We start from the raw sequence: 20,165 nt of genomic DNA, 5'->3' as shown, positions 1-20,165 counted from the left end.
ACCAAAGATAATAAAGTTATTACTTAAAAAGTCTATCACATGAGTGTGTTTGACTAAAAATTAGGTTTACGATTTAAAACATGTTACATCATCGATACCTAAACTAAAATTTTACAACTAAAATAATAAATTTTTCAAAAGTAAAAGATGGGCACAAATTCTAAATAGTATTTTTAGTTTTAGTATTTAAAAATATTAAATACATATTATGCAACACATCGTACGCTCACGCCAGCTTAACCTCGCAAAACTAGAGTCTGAAAAACGAATGCTGCCCTAATGTAACTAGTCGAACTAGTCCGTCACGAAATTGCTCCCGGTTTACCCGTTTATCTCGTTTATACATTATACATTTTAAACCCGCCCGGCTCGCGAATGGAAGGCGAAGATATTAGTAGCGAGGAAGCGCTGCAGGCACGTCACCGGCAGGAGAAAAAGGATCTCCAAGCTAAAATCACCGCCCTCAAAAAAGCGATACCCAAAAATGACAAGAAGCGTAAAAAAGAAGTCACCGAAGAGATTGCCAAGCTTGAGGACGATCTCGATGCACGCCACAAACAGGAATTAAACGCGCTGAACCAGTCGGAAGTCTGTATCATCACCAACGATATCGACAATGGCGGTGAGACGACCAACAATCAAGAAAACAACTCAAACTCACTCAATGAGACTGAACATGACATGAATGAGGAGGAATCTAGTCATGGAGAAGGCCGTCTAACACGAGCCCAACGGCGTCGCAATAAAAAGGAGAACGAGAACAAGGAGCGTAATAAACGTATTCAGGAACAAGAGGAAGTCAACCGCAGCGGACCTCGTGTGACCGAATTAAATTCGATCAACAAAAGTTTAAAGGAACTAGGACTTCAGATTCATAATGTTCCTGCAGATGGCAACTGTTTGTATTGTTCTATCAAACACCAGCTGGAAGTGACCGGTCGGCAGTCGTATAAAGTGCCAGATTTGCGTAAACTCACCGCGTTGTTCATTAGAGACAACAAAGACGAATTTCTCCCATTTATGTACAATGATAATGAGGAGCCAGTCGATGAGCCCCAGTTCGAAAAGTATTGTAATGATGTAGCGAATACAAAACTCTGGGGCGGGCAGTTGGAATTGCGTGCGATTTCAAACGTGCTCAAGTGCCCTATTAAAATAATTCAAGCAATCGGCCCGCCAACGATACAAGGCGAGCAGTTTGATGGTGAACCGCTTATTCTAACTTATCATCGCCATCTTTATCGGCTGGGCGAACACTACAACTCAACTATGACCAGTGATAATCAGGAGCAGGAGGACGATTGCTAACGCTGCTTCTGCACCATGGGGTTTAACATTTGCGGGTGTGATTGAATGCGAACCAAAACCGGCGGGCGTACTTTTAAGTAAAATAAAGGAAATAAAGTTATTAAAAACTACTTAAAAAGAAATTAGTTAAAAACTAGTGATCCTCATCTTCTAGTGAAAAATTTAAGCATTGATTGCAATTAACCATGATTTTCCTTTATTTTTCCACATCATTTACCTTCCTTCTGGTGTCATTTTCAAGGTTCAGTTTTAATAGCAGCAGTACCAGCCTCTGCGTCTTCCTTGGGCTTATTGGGATCGTCTGGTTTCATCGCAGGGAAAAGCAGCACCTCCTTGATGTTATTGTTGTCCGTCAGGAACATGGTGAGCCTATCAATACCCATACCCCATCCTGCCGTTGGTGGCAAACCATACTCCAACGCATTGCAGAACGTCTCATCTACAAGTTGCGCCTCGTCATCACCCGCAGCCTTATCTTTCGCCTGTTGTTCAAAACGCTGCCTTTGCACCACTGGATCATTCAACTCGGTGTACGCATTGCAAATCTCTTTCTTCATAACAAACAATTCAAATCGCTCCGTCAGGCCGGGAATGGACCGATGCCACTTGGCTAGCGGACTCATAATTTGCGGATGCTCAGTTATAAATGCGGGATTGATGCATGTGTCTTCAATAAACTCCCCGACAAGTTTATCCAGCAATCGTGCAGTTGTTCGAGGCGCAGGGCATTCCACCTGGTGCTTGGTACAAAGATCACTCAGTAATTTATTTGTCGCGTCTGAGCTGATATCTTCCGCCGGTGGGAACTTAACTTTAAGCGCGGCTTCCAAAGCAGGAATCATCGGGATACGTTTGAAGGGCGGAGTGAAATCAATTTCGTATTCTTGACCGTCCGGTCCATCCGGATGATACTTGACCTTGTAACTATTATGGATAGAATAAACCATGCCCGCTACCATCGTTTCGGTAATAGTGATAAGGTCGTTGTAATCGGCGTACGCCATGTAAAACTCGCAGGTGGTAAACTCAGGATTGTGCGTTAAATCAATACCTTCATTACGAAACTGTCTTCCGATCTCGTAGACTCGATCGAAACCACCAACAACCAACATTTTATGATACAACTCTGGTGCGATACGCATGTATAAATCCATGTTGAGGTCGTTGTGGTGCGTCACGAAAGGTTTGGCAGTTGCACCACCGGCGATCATGTTCATCATTGGTGTCTCGACCTCCAAGAATCCCAATCCGTCTAAAAAGCGACGTACATAAGCGATGATTTTCGCTCGTACTTGGAAGATGTCCCTAACGCGATTGTTCAAAATAAGATCAAGATATCTCTGCCTAAATCGTGTTTCTTTGTCCTTTAAACCAAAGTGCAAATGCGGCAGCATATGCAAACAAGGACTCAGGAGTTTAATCTTTTTGGGCATCACGGACAACTCGCCTTTCTTGGTTTTGGTTGGCAAACCTTCAACGCCAATAATATCACCACGGCGGATTTTACCTGTATCTTCAGCGAATTTCTCCTCATTGTAATAACCGCGCGCTGTGGCCATTACTTGAATTTTAAGACCTTCGCCGCGAACGTCGTAGAAAATTAATTTTGCGCCGGATTCTCGAATTGCGTGAACACGTCCAGCCACACTAAGTGGTTCATTTTCGCGTACTTCACCATCATTCAAATTGCTGTAATCAGCAATGAATTTTTCCAAAGATGTTGATACATGAAATTTATGTGGGTATGGATGTTGGTCACCACCAAGACTCTTGAGATTTGAGACTGCAGCTGACCTAAGTGCAAAATACTCATTTGGGCTGATTTCTTCTTCATTCTCCTTCTTGACTTTAACCACGCCGGGTGTTTCAGCAACTGCCGGTTGAGAAGCGGCCTTGTCTGCTTTCTCTTTGGCTTTCTGTTCGGCCTTCATGCGCCTCTTCAGTTCACTGAAAAATAAATATTGTTAACTATTGCATCATTTTAAGCACAAAAAGATAAGCAAAACAAATGACTACATACCTTTTAGACATGAATCGTAGTGAATTAGTCCGTAAGGCAGTAGTGGCATTATGATTTGCACAAGTACGCGTGAGCGCGTTCATTAGTTTTAACATTTTTCAAACAAGTTCGCAAAGAATTAAGGATTCTTTGATCACAGAGGTTATGAACGTATTACACGCATAAGAAAGTTGCAATTTGTTTAATAATGTAGAATGGGGCGACTTACTTTTTGGATAGTTTTTCACCGTTTTCGTCGGCCATCCTGAGTGGGTTAACTAAACGTTTATAATTAATTTAACTTTAATGAGCAATAAATAACTTCGAGCCGCGTGTGTCGGCACGACCGCAACTTCACAACGCGGCGAACATATGGAATACCTGGGTAATGCAGTTTCCTGTCGGACCCACTCGGCAAATAATTGTACAAAGTGTGAAAACAGAGATAAGATTTTTATGTAAATAGGTAAATGTTTGTTGTTACTCATTTACGTAAATTTTATCATTTTTAGAGAAGAAAACCCCAAAAATAAAATCATGGATTATCGTAATTTTGTTTTAAAGAATTAGAATTTGTTTAAACTATAGAATACACTCGGTAAAGAAGCAAAACCATTGTCGATCATATAAGTTATCATAACAACTAGGTATATTGAAAAACATTAGTTTTACGAGAAATAAATAAATAAATATTGGTGAATATTAAATTGATTTGTATAAGTTCAACATGAAATCTTTAACGTACAAAGTTTTGCAAATGTAATGTAATAAATATTCGAAACGACGTATCTGGACGTATCTACACCGAATGCATTTATATGATCTACTCATGTTCTTAATTTTCTAACCTATGTTTAAATTGGGTGATTACCTGTCATGACCATCTCTATTTAACACGTCGATTCTTTATCGTTTAAATTATTTGTGAACTTCCGCAATGGTGCGAAAAACTATTGCACCTAGCACCCTGCAGGAATACGTCCAGAATCTTGCAAAAAAAGAAAAATGTTCTTTTGGATTAATTATAGGTCAGGTACGCATAAACGTCCGAAACATATGTTCACCAAACAAATCAAACCAGAACTTCAAAAATCGTTCACTTTTAGCCCGCAGATGAAAAGGATTACATTCTTCATTTTGCTCGTACATCGTTGAACACAACAGAACAACAAACAAATCAAAATATTTCAAAAGTCTCACAGATACCAGAATTATCTGTTGCTGATCATGCCATGCACACAACAAGAATGCTTCCTGGTGGGTTATACATTCTTGGCTTATTCTTCATCACAGAAGAGAACATTTTCAAGCCAATCAACAAGAAGTTGATTACAATATTGCAGCATGTGCAAGCTCAGCTTGGTAACTCCCCATGGTTGTATGGCAATCATGCAAACAGTAATGAGAGGATAATTGTGCATTTTAATAACAAGGGCTCTAGTTTTGAAGCTCATACAGTAAACATCAACAGTGGGAGCATGCATCCAGTTAATTTCACCTTCAGTGAGAAGGAGATGCAATGGTGTCAGTTGGAGTGCAAGTTTGATTTTAACAACTTAATGAAACCTGTTGTGAAAGAAAAGAATGCAACATCATTGAAGAATCAGCTTAAAGTAAGTTATTTACTCTGTTTGCTTTCAGTAATTATCATAACATTGTATTATAGACTATTACAGGCAGTCTCAACACCAGCTTGAAGAGTGCAGTGTTTATTTTTGATGGGCAACTGGTAAATTCTTCAGATATGATAGATTGCAAGCACAAAACCAGGAGATTGAGTAAAATATTACATCAAGAGGATGATATTACTGAAGACCACAAAATCATTAATGTTGCATTACTTTTACCAACTGTGAGTAAATACATAATTAAACAAAATTGTAATAATATTTGAAGTTAGATTTTCCATTTTCCAGACCTCCAAAATTATGCCTGAAATGGATATAACAGACAATGCTGGAAGCATTAGAATTTTAGGTCATATTGCAAGTTCAGTATGGCTGCACCCAAACACAACATTTGAAGTAGCTTCACGGGCAATCATTGAAGATATTGTTAGGAGTTTCCAGTCAAGACTAATCATGCATTTCGATTCATTAACCGAAGGGGAGGGAGGTTTCCTCAATGGTTAGTAGCCCTTAATTAATATAATATGAAATTATTTGTTAAATATTTTTATCCGTGTGCAATAGATACGTGCAGTCTGCATGAACCACCAAGACGAGTACAAATACCATTACCACACGGCAATGTCAGTCTTTCCGATTATTTATTCCCAGGCGAAGGGGCGCAGGAAGCGCAGATGTCTTTTCAAGATGTATTGGACGTTCAGATTGCAACAAAACATGCGATTAAAGACCCTGAAGGTCAAGCAGGTAACTATTCTAACGAATATTCAATTTTCATATGTACATTAATAAATATTAATAATAAATATAAAATAAAAACGTTTCTTGTTAGATTTGAGCGTTTACTACAGTGAAATGGCAAGTCGCGACAGCAATGATTTACCACTGCCATCTCTACCGACCGACACCAACAAATTCATGTATCTTTTGGGCGCAGGAGTGTCAATCGGCGTGTTGCTAATTTCACTCTTCATCCACTTCCTGCGCGAATATAATATTCTGTAACACCAATCATCACCACGCAAACAAACAACTCACCGGCAACTTGTGTGATAACACAGTTGGCGTCAAAGTGTTTATCGCATGTGATCCATTACTTGATTGGTTCTCTTTTTTATTATTATTGTTGAATCAGATATTATATTGACCACACATCAGAGATGTATTTTTCAAAGCATTTAATATCGATAAGAATCATGGGTGCAAAGAAAATAAAGAATTTTTTTAAATGTGTTTCAAATGTTTCACTATCAAAACACATGAAACTTGATGTAAAAAAATGTAACCACCATACTTAACCATCGTATTATCTCCTTCAATTGAACTTGCATTTGGAGAAATCCATTTCCGGATGTTGTTGCATAAACCTAAAACGTCAAATATTAATAAAGCATCACAGAATATACGTTATAAACCTACTTCTGTAGTACGTCCTGCTTTTTCTGTTCATCACTGGTCGGGAGACCCATTTCTTTCTGTCGTTGATCATACATCATCTTTTCAACGAGCCCGCGAGTCTCGCCATCTAAATCGCTCAATTTGCTCGGCTCCGGATTTATTTTTTTAGTGCTAATCTCCGGATCAGAGACGACAATCTTCGACCACCAATTCATCTTGTTGATCTTCTCAAAGTTGAAGAGCAGTGACTTACCGTCTTCGATAACCCAAGTGCTTTCTTCCAATTTGATTTCATGCGGGAAATCGTCATCGATGATTGGCTCCTGACCTTTGATACCAGCTGTCAGGTGGCGTTTGGTGAAATTAACAACCAGATCTTTTTGTTTTGCGCGGAAATTTATGTTGAGAGGGACGCGTAACTGAAAATAAACAATATAACAATTAGAATAATACGAAAATTTTTGTTTCGAATTCTTAGATTATATTTGAGCAGCCTTGGCGCGATCCTTGAGCTTGCGGCATTGCATTGCATTGCGTTTCGTGCGCGTATTTTTAAAGAACTCCACAAAGATTTTTCCAGAAGTAAACCTACTTCACATGAGGTTAAGCACCAGCAGTGGGTATCATTACGGTGATTAATGTACCGCCTGCCAACGCCACGCACGTCCACCGCCATTAGGCACATTCGCACTAGCAATTTATCGATTACGCACGTTGATATAACGTGTGCGCGCGTCTTAATCACTCACAAACAATTAAATCAATTAAGTTTAACATCCAGGCAAGATCAACACCAACTAAAGACTTCCAATGTTAATTGCTGGGAAATTTCTAAACATAAAGCATGAAGCTTGTGGTACAAACACCTTGTTAAAAAGTTTTTCTATGTTAAAGTTATTATAATGAAGGATTTAAATTCGATAACGATGAATAATGTTTCGTTGCGAGTCTATTGCACCATAGCATAACATCGACGATGTCAAGTCGGACATTGCATTTAAACGTAGGTACATAAACTGTACACGATGCAGATGGTTGCTAAACGCAAATCCGGGTTAAAATCTGTGCAAGGCCGCGCGTGCGTTGCTCGGTGGGTTTTATTAGTTATGGAGCAATATCTGAATGAAGTGCACATGCCTCGTGTCGAGCCGCACGCAAGTCTCCTTTGGCAATGTTGAGTACTTTTGCATCACATTGTCTTTGCCATTTCAACAGCTACGGTGAAGTAAAATAGGAAATTTGATTCGATTAAATCAGCACCATTCGCAATCAGGATGATGAAAAATTAATCGATTTCTCATCAACACACGATTTCATTGCAATCGCACGCCATGTTACTTTGATCTTTCATCGGTGTCGATCTCGAGTGCAGTGGTGAAATTAGCTTACTCTTTTCCGCCGTCTTCAAGGATAATATCATCATTAAAATAACTTTAAACAATCATTCGCATTCTTTTTAGCATGTTTACTAATAGATTTTTGTTACTTTAGCGAAGTCTAACGGATAGTTTTTAATTTAATGTACGTATGAGATTCTATTTGCATTCGACAAGGTATCGGACAGTCAGGCACCGGGTCAATGTTGACCGTTTCGCAAGAACGCCGTCGTCGCCGGCTTTATTCATACGGAATACGAAATTTCATCGGAATTTTATCACTCATTCATTACCGATGTGATGCACACACGACGCAAACGTAAACCCCACTTATCTTTTCAAACCTTACTTTGACATCAACTTCGTTAATCACGAAGGTACAATATTTTAGTTCAATTTCGAGTTTCACAAAGAAAGACCAACAAAAATTTATTTTAAGGTGATTATAGTGCATATAAAGTTGAAAAAACAAATGGAATTCATGTCAAAGGTAAGTTGTACCACATTTTTTTACTCAGGACTCCAAACAATTTCCCAATCAGAATGATTCGCATGAGAAATATGTGTCGACCATGTGTGTGTGTGTGCAGTGTGCACTGTGAACGTTCTTGAGGCTAATAGTCGAAGCGTGTTTGCATTAATCGCAAACAATAAAGTTCATTTGGCTCTCACCTGTGGCGGTTAGCCAGCTCGGTCTATTAAGAACAGCAAGGCGCAAGATGATGAGATGCCGCGCAATCAGAGGAAACGCAATCGTAATAATTCAATTTACCAATATCGCTGATCATTACCATTGGCCTTGTTTCGTTTCGAAATATTTAACTGGAATAGCACTTTAGTCATAAACATCTTTATCATATAAAATTCTATTTATTCAGTTAGTTCCTTATTATCTACTAGCTTTTGTCAATGAATTCGTGCCCGTAGTTTCTAGTAAAAATGTGATTAATTTTTACTTTCTTGTTAAAAATCTAGTATGTGTCGATAATTTTAATGAAATAAGAAATGCTAATAATATGTCGATTTTCATCCTTTATTTAAAATTTTAATTTTCTATATTTTAAAAGTTATTCTGCTATTCCGGAAGGAGACAAATGAAACAAATCATAGATAATCAAAATCTGTACAGTCGTCCTTGAGTTATAAATGTTTTAACTAACACACCACTCATATTAAAAACCACAATAAAACTATAAAAATCAAAGTATAAATTAATTTATCACAACTAAAATAAACCCAAAAGTAGAAAAAAAAAGTGTAGTACTGTTGCTGGTTTAATGCTAAACATAATTTTTAATTCTTACATTAATTGAATAAAAAATTATATTTGTATGCAAATTTGACCAATAATTACAGATTGTAAACATTTATTAAACACGATGTGATTATTTATCTCCCGATGATGCATGCGGTGCAGTGCGTACGCACGTAAAACTTTTCTTCCACCTTTTCGCGCAAGTGCCGCAAGTTTACGACGAGCGGCCCGAAGGTCGTCCGATTCGGTCGCTTCTTTTCTTTACGAACCCGCTCACGGTGGTGAGTCGCAAAAACCGCGACGCGCGACAAACGACTCTAACTGCGGCCAAGCCCAACAAAGACTATACATACACTCTTGTGCGTAGCCCATGCCGAGAGAAACAAAGCAGCATCAACCCGACAACAACCAACAAAAAAAGAAACACTTTTCGCAAAAAGTTCCAAGCGACTCGAATAAAATTCCCAACGGCGCAAAACAACCAACCACAAAGCAGAAGGAAAAAAATCCCGCTCGCCTGTATTACCACTCTCGCTGTGTTATTTTCAGCTTAAAAAATCATTGTCAATGTTGCGTTCCATTTTTCACTCGGCCGTCCGTCGAGATGAAATTTAAATCAAGTTTGTCGGGTGTGAGAAATGTAGCGAGATAATGCCAAGAGTGTTGATGATGCGACTGCAATTCCCAACATTGTTTCGCACTTTAAACTCGCTTAAGAGACACGCTTGGAACTTTTGTTCACGTGCAATGGTGTCTTAATAACGGCGCGCAAATTGCACACCTGGTGCAATCGGCTAAGACAGCTAAACGTTGAGATAAAAACCATAAACTGTCGCAAGTGCTTCATTTGCACATAGACACCGAATCGAAATATGTAATATCATAAAGAAATTAATTTTAAACAATTAATAAATTTCATAAAACAGATAACAACGCGCGAAATAGTCAATTTAAATTAAATTTATTTATTTAGATAACACTAATGAACTAAGTAAACTTAATGAATGCACAGAACTCGTCCGAAAAAAAGGAACAAATTAATCGATACAAAACCGGCGACTTAATGCTCATAAAGAAACTGGTACTTGTTGGTAAGTACTTCACTCTTGCGAATTGCTAACGCAAGATAAACTTTTTAAGATGCTTGTTGCTATACGCTTCAACTCGATGCAACTTGAGTCGACTTAAAACGCTGCGGCTGCTAATTAATTAACCGTATTAACAAATGTAAATTCCTGGCGAAAAGGCGGTGTGTATATTTTATGCAAATCGCAGAAACATGAACAGGTGAGACCTGTGAGTAATATGTAACAAATTAAATTACCACAAAAAAAAACTATAAAAATCAAAGCGAAGCGCTAGAATTACGAAAGTCAAGGTTATACTCATCAAACACACAAATCATTATTACACCTGCAGCGATAGCAATCACCATTTGACATAATGAGTAAAAATAAATCAATAAATACTATTAAATGATAAGAAAAGTGATTTCACTCGTGTAGTGGTAATTATATTCATACGTTGTTCTTCAAGCATTTCTTACTATTTGCTCCAGGATTTAGGAAGTATTCATTTTGCAATTACAAACTATCTACGCGCGTACAGGTAGTTATTATTATATTAAATTTTGTACAATCATTCTAGCGAGCGCGCGCGCTTTAAAATGCTTTTAGCCTCGAGCCGAACGCACGCCGCTAATGCTGCCGGTCTCGATTCTGCGAATTTCGCGAATATTTCATCGATGATTTAATCGACAACCGACGCTCTTTGCAGGCGATCCATTCGACACGCTGCAGAAATCAATCATGGTTTTTCTGCTTCATCCGTGCATGAAATAATTAGCACGGATTTATCGCCTCGACAATCGCAATCGGTACAGTAACTTACTCGTAAATTTACGATTACAGGATGACAGCAATGATGATTTGTAGTGTTCACTATTTATTATATTCGCATCCACTGCAATTAATATTATTAATCAAACACATTCTAACTGTATATGCGATTGATATATAAATTCCTGGCTCGGCGCATGTTAACACTCAAAATTTGTGTAATAAAATAGAAATTTTAACGTAAACTTTTAAAATTATTAAATACCTAGATTTTGCACGCGACTTGGTCCCGGTAGTGTTTTGTAAAAATGTTATTCGTTTTTACTTTCTTTCAATTCTATCAATAGGATTTGCAATTTTATTTTAAACAAATTAATTATATTATAAAGAATTGATAATACAGCACTTTAGCGCGCCATCACGGATTCAACTATTTAACTATAACTATGATTGCATCTCAATACCCACATTTATCCTATAGAAAAGAGCTGCCTTTAGGGTTTTTCCGGCAATTATTCGAATTTTTCTCGCCAAAAAAACTATCCTTGGCCTTTAACGAACATTTAAAAAAAGAATTATCCAAATTGGTCCGGGCGTTGTTGAGTTATGCGCTTACCAACAGATTTTGCGATTCATTTTAATATTATAGATTAATTATAATCAAATTCTTCGTAAAATTATCAGCGGTTGAAACAATTTCCATTTCTTCTCGAGTTTTGCTCATTATATTTCGTGTAAACAGCCAGATTATCTAAATTTTACTTTCAGCTGTGGTATTTTAGTTTAGTCCTCAAATTCACACAGAACGAGCACTTTACCCCAATAAATACATTTTCCTTTGTGCTTAATTCCCTACAATCAATTAATTCACTCCAAATGTATGCCAATTAATATTTACTTAATTTAATGTAAACTATTGATTTATATGAGTATATCCAATTATTATTAACGATGCAACTTGCAGCAAATGATTTACTTGCTGCCATATTCTGTACTCATTCACGCTTATAATGTGAGTGTTCAAACGCAAACCCGAATACTTGACCTATTTCACAGTTGCCTGCGAATGTGCTTGCCTTTTCGCGCATGGCCTATTGTAGAACGGAATACAAATAAGAATTAAAATGAGAATAGTCTATAGTTTATTCATAGCCGCTCAGTTGGTATTCAGTTATTCTTGTTTGGCGCACACACGGCCAATGCCTTCGCCGTCGTCGGCCACAAGTTTCATTTTCAGCTTCATTCGGTTTCATTAACAAAACATACGTGGAAGTACTCTACGTGCTTGGATAACAAACACCTATATTGCATAACATCGGCAATAACAAATTATTTGCGAAAACACCATGTATACACAATAATATTTATTCAAATCTAAACCTTATTAAGATTTAACCAAGTTGCCTTGTGACTTGTGTTACGCCATGTTACATCTTCAATTTCTTACATGTGCACAATTGAAAAAGAAAAGCGCGACGCGAGACGGGCGGACATCATCGCGATACCGTTTGACACGGTGACATCGCTCGTAAATTACCTCTTCCTTTCGTTATCTAATAAGCAGCAAGGCTCATTTACAATGCAAATCTCCATCAAAGCTCGCGCGCTCCTTACCGGCTGCTGGTGCTGGTGCGAGCAAAGTGGGACAATGATGTTGATCCGCGTTGAATCGGCGGACATGCGTTAGGTCAGTTCTTATTATGTTATGTCCGTACATCTTACAGACATGAATAGGACTTATGTAAATGCAAATTTAATTAACTTATTCAACTCTCAGCTCGCTTCAGTTGACTTACAGTGAACATTAAGTAACAATATTTACACGTTTAACTTTTAAACAGTCGTCAAGTTTAAAACAATCCGATTGCATTGTAGCATTGTAACATGAGTTGTTTGTTTTATTGGTCATCTTATTCAACAAATGTATTCAGTGAGCGATTTTACCGATCGCCTGGACAAGATAAAAGCTTGTAAAGTGGAAAGGTCGTTCGCCTATGCCGGATCTTGGCGCGCCCCGCAAGAATCTGCAGTTTGCGGGCGACTTTTATTGTGTAGGCGCGTTACGGTATGTTTAAAACAAGTTAACATGCTGCGCATGCGCCAATTTAAACTTAACCGTGTCTAAACAAAATGTGCTGTAATAACCTGCTGATTTTCAAACCAAAAATAAATACCTACGCCGATGCGGATGTAAAATCAAAAATAATTATTTTACTACCTATACATAATTAATAGTTATTTAAATATATTGCGGCGTAATATGCTTCAATGTTGGTTGTCCTATCTGTGTATTTATATATAGATCAGCAAGACGTATAATGATTTATAACTCATTTACTTTTGCTTTTTTATCGTGCTTTGTTTTCGCTGCTAATTTAAATACTTTAACAAGGTAATCAGCCGGACACATCAATGATCTCATTGAAGATCCATTGTAATTAAACAATTTAAGACAGGAGCAAAACACTAAAATTAAAAATAAAACATAGATGCAGATGGATACTTAAAGTGAGATAATATCTACAAATAAATCAATATTTAAGTACTTATTTCGACATTTAATTGTAGACGTGAACTGTAAATCCTTAAAGTTTTTATCTCAACAATGCATTCCATCAATTTCAAGATTATTTAACAAATATTTATTTGTATTATACGCAGATGCAAATAATACCGTTATTCAAACATCCTGACAAATTTCGCAACGACCTTTATGCAACAAGCATCAAAAAGTTTTCGATTTCGTCTGAAAGTGCAAAACTGCGAATATTTGAATATTTTTGATTGTTCATCACTCAATGAGAGTGTGAAAACTGAAATTGAAATTAAGTGAATGAATGCCACACGGTGTGGAAGTGAGTGATTTCAATGCGTGGAATCTCTCGTGGTTCGTGGTAACCTACATACCGAAAAGGTATGAAACCGACCCATTCATTGTCTTACAGCGTTTTCAAGGTGTTCATCACACGTGCAAGCGTTAATTTTATACATAGACTTTAAACTGTTGTAATCTGAATCTTTAGATTTGAAAATAATAACGTAAAAATCTTCTTTTGAGTAATTATTATACGGGTTAAGGTTTAAACCAAACGTTTTTCTATACATAGAAAATCAATGATAATGATAAAATTGCAAAAAAACGCAAAAGTTAACCAAGAAGAGTTATGCTACCAGACAAATAAACTAATCAACCAGCTGATCAGATCATCAAACCACTTAATGATTCCACAGTACTTAATCAGACAGGAATTCGATTATAAAACTTGAGCACTCATGAATAAACATGAATAATGCAAAATGCAATATTAGAAACACTTTTCATGTTAAGCAAGTGAATACAGGAATTGACGTCTGCACTATAAACACATGTAACATGATTTGATGCATTAAATTGCAGCGTTTACTGTGCCGTCCCATATGCAGAATTTATTAATTTATTATTCAGCCAGACTCAAACAGAGGCTTTGCATAATTACCTATTAAAATATTTGTCCATAAAATAAAATATTTTATATATGCTATGTAAATATTGTAACAAAGTAAGCAATAAATTATTATTACCTGCATACATTTTATGTAAAAAAATAAAATCTAATTTTATTATTTAGTTTAATTGTTTGAACCATGTACGCGTTTTACTTACGTCATGAAATTACAAGAAAACATGAAACACGTGTAAATCGCAAAGGTCTTCGCCTAATGAACAATTATGTGGACGTCTATAAAGCAGGTTGAACTTCTAAGAACCGTTACCACCAAAAAATGTATTCGGTTCTCATGGGTAGGTAATTTTCGCATATTCAAGAATTGAATTTAAAGCAAAATCCTACGAAAATCGTTACAGTTTACGTCACTATTTCGGTGGTTCGACGTCATAGCGATTACTTATTTAAATATAATTATGTAATTATACGTCGGAGTGGATTTTTATCGCCGTTTTTGTAATAATTTACAATTTAAGCACGCATGAGGCGGTCACGAGTCACCACCACCACCGCATGCGAACTGCTTGAAGTTTGCATCTTGTGCGTTGTTCCGCTGGTAAAAAGAGGATAAAAAACGAAGCAGTTTAACAGTTTAATTTTAAACATGTTAACGTTTTTTACACTCGTTTGTAGACTAGTTTATGGACGCAATTGCAAAGCTGAATGATTATTTATAATGGGAACAAGAAAACAATGATTGCATAAAATTATTATTATATGCGTTTAAAAGTTTAAGTTTTATCGTTTCACGGCTCATTAACACTCGCAGCAATGTGCAAATAGGCAATGAACAAGTGCATTTTATTTTCACTATAAAGTGAAAATGTTTATTTTAGCTTCAATTCTAAATTAAAACGTAGCATTATAACATAACAGTGATTTTAATTTTCCTTGATTTTTTGGATTTGTTTCGTATTGAAAATATCGAAAATAAAATCTAGACAAGTAAGAAGACAAACATTTTCTCGGTAAGGTTAATGCCATTAGATATAATTGACAATATTGTGTACTTCGCCGTGTGACAGTTGAATAGTAGAATAGTGCAACAATGCTGCACGAAGCATTTCAAAGTTAATTTCAATGGATTTTTAAATTAAGATGACTTTTGTTGTTTTTTTACTTCCACCTTAAAAATGCCAGTTTTTCCACGGTTTTTAGAAACAAAAAGTGGTACTTTAAACACGAACGGCCAAGGCAGTCAGTAAAGCTTTATTCACCGGGCGGAGCCTGCGCACTTGCCAACAGTGCGGAATATTCATTTACTTTTGTATCTTAAGTCCATTGGTACAACTTACAAAAATAAATTAAATTAATAATTTTTGTAGAAATAGAAATGTAATAAATACTATTCAGTACAAAACAAAAATAATATATACTCTAGCGCCATCTAATTGCACCAATTAAACTAAAACCGCTGTAATAAGTAAGATTACAATAGTTGCCTTTAAATAATATTACATTAGGCAATTACATTAATTATTTGTACTATCGTTTACCCTTGCAAAGAAACATTGATATGTCAATTTCATAACCTCACTCAGAACATTCATCATCATCGATTCGATACGTCGCGCAGGGCGCAATCTCAGCCGATTATTACACCAATCGACCCAGAACGACCGCACAACGAAACAATAATAACAAAAATGCATCCAACTGTTGTAGCGACTGCATGCACGAATCGCAATTACATTAACTACTAACCTCACTTCACCATGAAAAACTGCTTCTGAAGACTGCAACTTAACCTCTTGAAAATGCGCAATGTGCAATCATAACACATCTGATATTGGCTTTCCAGCTTTCAATATCATAGAAAATAACATCTCATTGCATTTCTGACTGTCGATTATATTATTAAACGATTGCGCGCCGCGTGCATTTTGCACGGTTGCGCGTGCGCTCGACTCTCATCATCATCATCATCATCTTCGCGCGAGTAGGTCTTTAACTTCAAACTTGAAGAAACTCGTGCACGTCGCGTCGTTTACGTCATGGGTGCACAATCGTGCAACTAATACACTTGCAGAAATATCAATAAAGAAATAAATATAAATACACATACGCGCAGATATAGTAATAGAGATCATTATGATGAATCGTCTATTAGTGACGATTACAAGAACTTTGCGCAACAAACGAGCGGATCGTGTTTGATTAGCAATGCTAAATGCACTTTTAATCATTTAATCACAATTTCATCTTCAAGTGTGATTTCATCATTTTTTTATCGCCTGCGTAGGTACAGACAATAATAATTGCAATTAGAATAAAAACATATAAGTAAATAATGCTTTTAGCTCAATGGTATTGTCTATTAGATGTTTAAAAATAATAGTGATTCATTAGGGAGATTTATTTGTTTTACATTTAATTATTTCCGTATTTTTGTTTTATTAAACACGCAATGACATCAATTTAAACAGTTTTTTTTATCTGAAAAATATTAAAGAACGGAAGTGGCCACTCTACTATGCTAATTAGCGGGTGTTAATTAGCCCATTTAATAAATTATATCTCTGTAGACTAATTTTATTTAGTGACTGAATGTGTATAATATTTCTTAAGATTTATTTCTCTTGAAAACTGCTAAATTAATGCTAATTTAAATTTAAATTATATCGTGCTATTAATATAACTTGAACTTGTTGATCGTCACATTTCTGCACTCATCAGATATCACACTCGAATTGCACACGCCTCGGAATTTACTTAATGAGAATTAATTTCTTAAAGTTCATGAAAGCTCAAGCTCGTAATTTAATTCCGTACAAGGGACGGACATCATGGATGGCACATATATTATTGCTTGCTGAGACAGACTGTGTCCAATTTGTTTTTGTTTTCTGCGTCCGGCGATTTGAGTGCACATAATCGGACTTACTTAATTACATTTCCATGTAGACATTAGCATCTCGACATGCATCTCGCGCGCATTTTCAATGCACAAGCAAACAGAAAACAACAAAAATGTACAACAAATGTGTGTACAACATTGTGGATTCTATTGATGACATTGACCTAAATCGCGTCACAAGCGCTATTAATAGTAACACCAAATCGAATTAGAACTGCGATAAAAGAAAATTGAATCGATACATTACACGAAATGACAACTATACAACAATACGTGCATTAAAATCACCAAACACAGGTTTAATATTAAAAGAAAAAATGTTTTTTAAATTAATTACTTGTAGTCAAGTAAAATTAATAAAAACCAATTGTCCTTAAGTTAAATACGCAAATACGTAAATCAGTAGCACGCAATACATTATGATGTAAGAATATGGTTGACTGTCGTGTGTAGCTGGCACGTTTCAAGTTCCGGTACTCCCTCGAACTCTTTTAAACAACAACAACAATCAATTGTCACTGCAATGTGTATCCGCGATTGAAGCAGTGTCAGTGTATGTAAATGTTTGCGGTTATCTGTTGCGTATACTCACTCATTCATTCGCTCATGGACGAAAACTATCAATGTTCATTTCGTGTAAATTTACATTTTTATTTGGTCACAACCGACGCTTCTATAAATTTGTCACACTTGCAAGCGTCACATAATTTTTAATGTATGTATTATTTTGCAACCATCTGCTCATTCAAATTTGTGGTGATTTTCTGCAGGTTATAAAAAGTATTTAAGTAATTTTATTTTTAATTTTATTCGATAATTAAAAATACCTTACAATAAATTCCGACTCTTTTCACCTTCTGTAAATTTTCACCAGGCTAAAAATATTTATAAACAACCGGTAGCTTCGTGTAAACACCGTTTAAAAAATACTTACTACCATCGATTGTAAGCCGAAGATACATGCAAGCTCGATCGTTCTTGCGCGTGAATTTTATCCCGACTTGTTTTGCGCTGCTGTTGATATTTATGATCGCTTTTCATAAGGCAATGAGATGCAATGAATGTTACTTATTCGCGCAGACAGGCTACGCGCCACAGATGTGCCCGCACTCGTATCGCCACCAACGTAAGACGTTAAACATTAAACATTAATTCAGAACAAACAGCGAGCGCAGCCAAACTCGATCGAGGCGGCCACAAACGCGCCCGTTGTCTTGTTACAGATCCTGTTTTACATCCTTATATCACGCTGTCGATGCCGATGATAATGATAATTATCAGCCGAACGCGATTGATCTTAATACGATTTTAAAGAGTCGTTCAACATTCCGATCAGTATTTAGTCTACATAAAAGCGTAAAAATAAAATTAATCTTCAACACGGGTTTTTCCTAATGAAAATGTTTAATTTTTTCAATTTGCTGCGCACGATGTTCACATCAAAACCGAAGAAAAACGTGAAAACATCAATTGAAACAATTACATAAATTAATAACGTGTACAACGATGAAAAATTACACATTGCATACAGCTTGAGTGGTTTTAGTTACTTTGCTTAGAGCTTAGAAGACGGAATGCACGCCGCAGAAATAAATTATTATCCATCCGCATCCACATTCCAAAGATAGCGGCAAAACGCAGAAAAATCGCAACAATAAATCACGCAAGCTCTTATTTTCAAGGGTAAATTATTATTAATAGCTAACAATCCAAACATCCTTCGCGCATCCTTACATCTTCACACAAATTTATATCCTTCATACTATACTATAATAAATAAATAAATAATAAAAATCATTAAAAAATACGAGCTACATATATATTGATTGACTGTCCATCAAAAGTGATATATTAAAATTTAATTCGAACGAAAAAAATGTTAACACTTTTTTTAATCGTTGAATTAAATATAATTTTGTTAATGCATGTTACACTATCAAACCTAATGCATGAATGTATCAGGAACCGGAAGAAATGCCTTACTACTAGTTCTACAACTACGAACATTATCGGTTTGCATTAATGATCGTATAATCAACATCAGTTCTAAAATGCCTTACCATGAATAGACAAAATTAGACGTAGATTGTATTAAGAAATAAGTCAACAGGCAAATTATCGATATATTCGACATTAATAAAGTAATAAATAAGCAAATTAAATATGAAGTGATAATAGCAAAATAGAATGCAAAAAACACTGTAATTCGGCCTTCTGGGAATGTAAAAGTGATGAAATTAATACAATACTTGAATACAAGTTTGTCAAACACAAAATTTATTAGTTTCGCGTGTCAATAGATAACCGAATACTTCGAAAAGTACATGTATGTTTGTCTTTGACAATCAAATATTATTTAATGTACATCTATCAATATTTAACGCCAACATTCATAGGAATTAACTTCCTGAATTTAAGTAAATGTTAAATGTGGACATTTATTGTTAGCTAAAGAAGCATTCCGATCCTAATTGAATCATTTCACATAGTTCAAACTGTTTAATGTAACTGTTGTAATAAAATAGAAATATTTATTGAAAACAATGATAAAATAGATAAGCTTTATTTATAGCGTCATAAAAAATCGACACTTTTTTCCTAGTAGTTTGACATTGCTTCGGTAGAATAAAAAGTCGTGCAATCTAATCTCCATAACAAAGAGGTCTAAAAATAACCGGCTCAGAAAGCGAAAGAATTCGGAAGCGAATCTGGTCTTGCAAACAGTCGAAACAGAACGTTATTAGTGCGCGTTAAAAAATATTCGACAAAGGTCAAGTGATCAATCAAACGTCATTAATTTGGAACTGTTTTTTAAATTCAATATATGAGATCGAACAGGACACAGAAGTACGTAATAGATAAAAGTTAAAAAAAAGCAGTGTAATGAAAAAAAGTTAATACAGTATAGTGTCTTAAAAACATGACTCATTTTAACAACAAATTAGCCCTAAATAAATCGATATCTTCTGATTTTTTAAGTTGTGTTTCCTACATTTTTATTTTTAGGGAAATGCATTTAAC

General features: G+C 35.9%; 4 protein-coding genes across 5 annotated transcripts in view; 2 read left to right on the top strand and 2 right to left on the bottom strand.

Annotated features, from left to right (window-relative positions):
- Positions 1 to 192: 192 nt before the first annotated feature.
- On the top strand, positions 193 to 1,418 carry LOC135795998 (deubiquitinase OTUD6B). Its single transcript, XM_065307849.1, has one exon. It carries the CDS (start codon positions 376 to 378, stop codon positions 1,306 to 1,308), a length of 933 nt encoding a protein of 310 aa, XP_065163921.1. The 5' UTR covers positions 193 to 375; the 3' UTR covers positions 1,309 to 1,418.
- A 63-nt stretch (positions 1,419 to 1,481) lies between these two features.
- Positions 1,482 to 3,696, bottom strand: LysRS (Lysyl-tRNA synthetase). Of its 2 annotated transcripts, none has more exons than XM_065307839.1 (2): positions 3,537 to 3,696; positions 1,482 to 3,255 (listed from the first exon to the last, which is right to left on the bottom strand). In XM_065307839.1, exons 1-2 carry the CDS (start codon positions 3,569 to 3,571, stop codon positions 1,545 to 1,547), a joined length of 1,746 nt encoding a protein of 581 aa, XP_065163911.1. In that variant the 5' UTR covers positions 3,572 to 3,696; the 3' UTR covers positions 1,482 to 1,544. The 2 variants fall into 2 exon arrangements, with proteins under 2 accessions (XP_065163911.1, XP_065163910.1); XM_065307838.1 differs by lacking the exon at positions 3,537 to 3,696 and adding an exon at positions 3,329 to 3,530.
- A 452-nt stretch (positions 3,697 to 4,148) lies between these two features.
- On the top strand, positions 4,149 to 6,168 carry LOC135795991 (protein odr-4 homolog). Its single transcript, XM_065307840.1, has 6 exons — positions 4,149 to 4,340; positions 4,414 to 4,920; positions 4,974 to 5,159; positions 5,224 to 5,434; positions 5,500 to 5,682; positions 5,768 to 6,168. Exons 1-6 carry the CDS (start codon positions 4,245 to 4,247, stop codon positions 5,938 to 5,940), a joined length of 1,356 nt encoding a protein of 451 aa, XP_065163912.1. The 5' UTR covers positions 4,149 to 4,244; the 3' UTR covers positions 5,941 to 6,168.
- nudC (nuclear distribution C, dynein complex regulator) overlaps positions 6,099 to 20,165 on the bottom strand; it is a 29,049-nt gene continuing 14,982 nt past the window's right edge. Inside the window, exons 4-5 of the mRNA XM_065307848.1 lie at positions 6,355 to 6,752; positions 6,099 to 6,302 (exon numbers count right to left, since the gene is read on the bottom strand). Coding sequence (XP_065163920.1) covers positions 6,251 to 6,302; positions 6,355 to 6,752 — 450 coding nt within the window. The 3' untranslated portion in view covers positions 6,099 to 6,250. The remainder of the gene's footprint in view (positions 6,303 to 6,354; positions 6,753 to 20,165) is intronic.

This window comes from Atheta coriaria, unplaced genomic scaffold, assembly GCF_025399875.1.
Source record: "Atheta coriaria isolate IRGN ID8LTWV9N9 unplaced genomic scaffold, Caltech_Dcor_3.1 hic_scaffold_7_pilon, whole genome shotgun sequence".
Taxonomy (NCBI): Eukaryota; Metazoa; Arthropoda; class Insecta; order Coleoptera; family Staphylinidae; genus Dalotia; species Dalotia coriaria.
This window is presented reverse-complemented; position numbering and strand designations above follow the sequence as displayed.